The 5,238-nt window shown below is 43.2% G+C and overlaps 1 protein-coding gene across 2 annotated transcripts in view; it reads left to right on the top strand.

Annotated features, from left to right (window-relative positions):
- Window positions 1–594: 594 nt before the first annotated feature.
- The window catches only part of ITM2B (integral membrane protein 2B), a 24,884-nt gene continuing 20,240 nt past the window's right edge, over window positions 595–5,238 (top strand). For both annotated transcript variants that reach the window (XM_012648907.1, XM_012648898.1), the window contains exon 1: window positions 595–926. In XM_012648907.1, the coding sequence (XP_012504361.1) occupies window positions 810–926 (117 nt within the window). In that variant the 5' untranslated portion in view covers window positions 595–809. The remainder of the gene's footprint in view (window positions 927–5,238) is intronic.

The raw sequence follows: 5,238 nt of genomic DNA, 5'->3' as shown, positions 1-5,238 counted from the left end.
CGCACAAGAGTGGAACATTTTGTTTTATGAGTGTGAGATGTTTAAAATACAAATCTGCCAAGAGGCTTCCTCCGAATTGGTTTGGGACGAGCGAGGCAGGACAGGCTCTGACCTCCCGAGGGAGAGAAAGACAAGGCAAGTCCGAGCCAGGTAAACGCCCGTGGGTGAGGTCTGTGGAAGATAAAGTCAGTCACAAGGATAGAGAGCTTTAAACATTCCGGCGCTCTACAGAGTCGGTTCTCTAATACGTGAGAAAATGGAAATGCAGACGCACAAAAATTCCACGGCCTTTAGGCTCGCGGTGGGGAAAAGGGGGCAAGGAAGAGGGGCCTGCTGCTGCCAGAGGTTAATCTGTCGCATGCGGCGAATCTAGGAAAGTTCACCCGACTTTGCTACAAACCTGCAACACTGGGCCCGGAGGTAAACTGGTTGGGAGCGAATTCAGAACTGGAAAATCCAGGCGGCCCCAAGAGACGACCCGCCCTCAGCCGGCTCGGCCCTCTCCAGCAAGCTCCTCTAGGCGCCCGGCGTGGGCGCGAGGGCAGGGTCCCGCGCAGCGCCCCGCCCCGGCCGCCCGGCCCCGCCCCGTCCCGGGGGTGAGCGAGCCGTCTCCGCCCTCGCGCCCGAGCTGGGAGGCTGCGAGAGCTGCGCCGCAGTAGCCGCGTCTGCCACCGCGGGGCCGCCCGAGCCTACCCAGCTGCGCGGAGCCGAGCCCGGAGCCCAGCCGTAGAGGCTGCAGCCGCAGCCGGGAGCTCGCAGCCCGCGCCTCCAGCCCACCGCTGCCCTCAAAGGGCGCCCCAGGCCGCGCCATGGTGAAGGTGACGTTCAACTCGGCTCTGGCCCAGAAGGAGGCCAAGAAGGACGAGCCCAAGAGCGGCGAGGAGGCGCTCATCATCCCCCCCGACGCCGTCGCGGTGGACTGCAAGGTCCGAGCCTGGGGAGGCCGGGGAAATGGGGGTGCTGGGCCTGGCCCGGGATAGCTGCGTGGGCCGAGCACCTTTGTGCATGCCGGTGGCGGGGCGCCGGGCAGGAGCCGCGGGGAGAGGGTCCGCGAGGGAGCCGAGCGCTCCCTTTTCTTGAGCGGCTCAGCTCCTTCTTTGTAAGGAAGTGCGTGTGCAGGAAGCGGCGCCTAACGCGGGGTCCGGGTCTTTGGAGGCCTGGAGAGTCGAGGGTTGCAGAATTGTGCTGAATTCCCTGTCGTTTGTGCAGTGCGGGAGATGTGCGTGAGGCCGGGACTTAGTTGGTTCGACCTGGGGACTGGCAGCGACAGGCAAACAACAGCCGAGTTTGGCACTTCCTTCCCAGTGTAAATAATGTACCTAAAATGGCTGACATCATCCCAAGCCCAAACCTCTGTTGTTTCCTACTTTCGTTTCTAGGCTGAACTGCACTTGGACTAAGTCCAGCAACTGTGAACGTCTTAATTTTAAAAGCGTTTTTTTCTTTACCTCCTTTTTCCACGGCGCTTCAGTAGTGGGAGGTCAACTTCATCGTGGGGTCTGGAGAGGGGGCGAGGTGACAGTCTTTTTGGAGTAGGTTCTAACTGTTTATTTTATAATTAAAACAAACATTCCTGGTAAAGATCAGTAATTACTGTTTGGATGTTAGTGTGAAACCAACAGTTGGCTTTTAAATTATATCACAGTCTTTGTGAGGACTCCTTACGCTAAGTGAAACTAAACATAAGAAATCTGCCCCAAGGTCCCTAATAAAATTCTTCATTTTACAATCCCTGTTTAACCCTAAGTAAAAATTGTGAGGGGAGTTAACTTTTAGTGGATTACAATAATATTCATTTAAATATGAGTGTAATTGCCTCAGAAGTTAAAATAGAAAGCCCACAGCCCCTTCCTGGCAGATCTTCTTTGGGCTGCAAAAATGAGAAATTTTAACTGTAGAAGTTACGTTGCTTACCTTATTTTTTCGTTAGCACTTTTTAAGAGTTATTATCAGTAGGGTAAATTTAGTTTTAACTTAAAAAAAAAATCATTGTGTACCAGGTATGAGTAATAAGAGTTTTTATATGGTCCAATTAAAATTATTACAGAAAAGCAGACCACTAATACACTATAAAACATTTGAGAATGTAATGTTAATCTGGACATGTCTGTACTTATTTTCTGGAAATGTTCTAGTTAAAAACAGAAACGTCAGGGGTTGATATTTAAATGACTGTTTTGCCTTGAAATAGGAACGGTGAACTGATTCCCTAAAAGGATTAAAGGTTTTGGTTTTTGTATTGTTTTCCTGAAGCTATTGCAAACAGTCTTGGTCTTAAAGAAAATGTTTGGAATGCATAGACACAAAATTCCAGTAGCAAGTTATCTTAGCTCTTTGTTTATCTAACATGCATTGTACCTAAAATAGATTGATAGTCAAGTACCCAGTCATAATAGTCCCAAATGCTATTATATATAATAGGAATCTTAATGCTATTATATATATATATTTTTAAATTCTGTAAACAAATATAACTCTTCCCATTTAAAAAAAAAAAGGAGCATCAGATGATGTCACTTTAGACCGCTTTTGCGCTGTATTGAAGATTTGCAACTCTAGATAAACATCAGAATTAAATTTGCTAAGCCACCTTTAAATCTGACTTTTGACTTTTTTTTATCATTTCTGGAATAGTAACCCTGTTTTCATATTCTCAGAATTTCTCACAAGTTCACCATATTTAAATTTGTGGTCATAGCTGCTATGAAAAGTAACTATTCATAGCTCTGTGCTTTGTTTTGCATTTCTTATTTTCTCAGATCCCTATATGCAAAGAGAAACACTACCCGGACTAAACACTGAGGGCCAGAGTCTGCCCCCTTTGTAACCACACAACAGTCATGGATGAATTGGTAGATACAAAATGACTAATTCTTTTTCCAGCCCTAAGATAAAAGGCTTCTTTTCTTCAGTGGATGACAAAATATTTCTCTACATTAAAAGTAGATTTTTATAATCAGTTACTTAACGGGTAAAGGAAGACCTTACTTAATGACAGACATTTGTGAAAGAACTTCTGATCTCTTTATCTTAGAACTTGGGCAGTGATTACATAATGTTCTTTGGCTCCTTAGGGGTGACTGGGTGGCAGCCACCTTGTCTGACTGCCTGGGCAGGGAACAGAATCAGCCTTAGTGTGTTTTGCCTGGGGCATTTCCTTTGCCTGGTTGGTTGAGAGGATCAAACTGGGCTGGTTAATGGCCCAGAACTCCTGAATAAGAATTTTTAATACCTTTAACCCTCCTAGATCACAATATCCCATAGCCCAGCGTTTTTCAAAATGTGCTCTTAAAGACCACCTGCTCTGGTATCATCTGGAATTCTGGTTTTAAAATGCAGATCGTGCTATCTTATGCCACAAGAATTCTGATCACTCTAGTCAGCTGGCTTATATAACATGCATTCCAGTACTTTTACATTGCTTCTGTCTTGCTCTTTGCAGGGTAAGAACCCTCTCTGGAAACAGTTCCATTGCCCTATGTTTTGATCTTGTCTTTTCAACAGTGATTAATACCAACAACCATATCTCTTGATTATATTACCTTTACTAGCTTGCTGTTTTTTCTTTTCCTGCATTTTCACCTTCCTCCACCTGTCCCAGTAGGCACAAAGCTCTTACAGGTATAGAAACAGCAAAGTGTAGGGGATCTGTTTTGTATAATGAAAGTGAATTTGAAATTATATACATGCTTTATGTGATAGGCAGCAGTTCATTTGCTTATTTGTGTCCATAACTTTGAACCTTGGAAAATTGTTGCATATATGCAGATATCAAAGAAAATACCTAATGGACTGAATCAGGAGTCCCAGTTTTGTCATTACGTAACTGCTTGATCTTGGGCTTAAATTTTTAGTTTTCCTGTCTGTAAGATGAGAGGGTAAGACCAGATGGTCTGTAAGGAGTCTTCCAGTTTTAAAATTCTATGAAGATGCTAGGATTGCATAATTATATTTGGCAGGAATTAAATTGTTTTAATTTTGAAAAGTAATAACTATGTCCTCACCCTAACCAGACTGTTCCCTTTCTTCCTTTGAATGTTTAACATGGTACATTTTACCTCCTGCTAAGTAGCAGTGGGTCAAAGAGAAAGGACATGGATAGAAGTATTATGTAATACAGCAAATTTTCATTTTTGGTTACCTCACTGTAGAACAGTGAAGTTGTCAGAAACTCTTTTTGTTGCAATGTCTGCTTATGAAACCCCTTTCCCAATATCAGGCCTCCAAAAAGCTTGTTTGCTTCGCAGGTATCTCCATAAGCTGTTTTGCTGATAAATAGTATTGCTTCCTCTCTACCTTACTTTGTAGGTATTTGTAAAAGAGGAAAGTAAAGTGTGCGTATATGGGACAAGATGGGAGTGTGAGAGAAAGCGAAGGACTAACCCAGTAAGTTCTGAGTTACCCATCACAAAATGACTATTTGGACCCTAATTCTTTATACTTCCTGATTTTTCCTATTTGCACAATCAGGACTGAAGGGTTTGGCATTATAATTTAGCTTTTTGTTTGTGATGGTGGTTTTTATTTTTTGTGCTTTTTGGCAGGATAGGGAGAAGGGACCTAAAGTGCCTGGCTGGATATTTACTGAAATGGGTTGGTCTTTTAGAGAAGGGATTGGGAGCTTGTTTCTCTTTAACCAAAGTGCATCTCTTTACCTAGTTGTGTAATTGCGTGTTTGCAAACATTGGCCAGTTAAAGTTTTACAGTCATTTTATAGTCATTTTGGTTCTGCATGAGGATATTGATATCTGAAGTGAGAGTTTAGTGCTAGAAGATAAATTAATTGCTTCTGTGCATCCTGAATGCCTTGGCAGGACCTGCTGTGTACACATCCCTGGTACATATCCCCGACAGGACACTGCTGCTGGTAGGCAAGGTTGCATATTGTGCAATTAGAGGACAAGTTCAGAGGTCCTCCCAAGATTGTAGTCTTCTCAACTATACAGAAGCAAGTATATTATACTTGGCATAATAATAAGCTTGTAAGACTTCATGGAATTTGACTTTGCTGTGTAGGAGGTTTATGTGAATAAACACATTTATGGTACAGGCCTGTCTAATATGATTTAGAATTTAACTTATCTGGTAAATTGCTAAAGCTTGACTTGTGTGTAAATGTATGTAGAAAAAGGTATTAAGTAGTAATTGTGGGACATTTTATTTCTCTTAGTTTTATCATACCACAACTTAAAAATCTGGAGTATCTATTCAAAAGCTCCATTCTTTTTCTGAAAGGAA

This window comes from Propithecus coquereli, unplaced genomic scaffold (assembly GCF_000956105.1).
Source record: "Propithecus coquereli isolate 6110/MARCELLA unplaced genomic scaffold, Pcoq_1.0 Scaffold11, whole genome shotgun sequence".
NCBI classification, from domain to species: Eukaryota; Metazoa; Chordata; class Mammalia; order Primates; family Indriidae; genus Propithecus; species Propithecus coquereli.
This window is presented reverse-complemented; position numbering and strand designations above follow the sequence as displayed.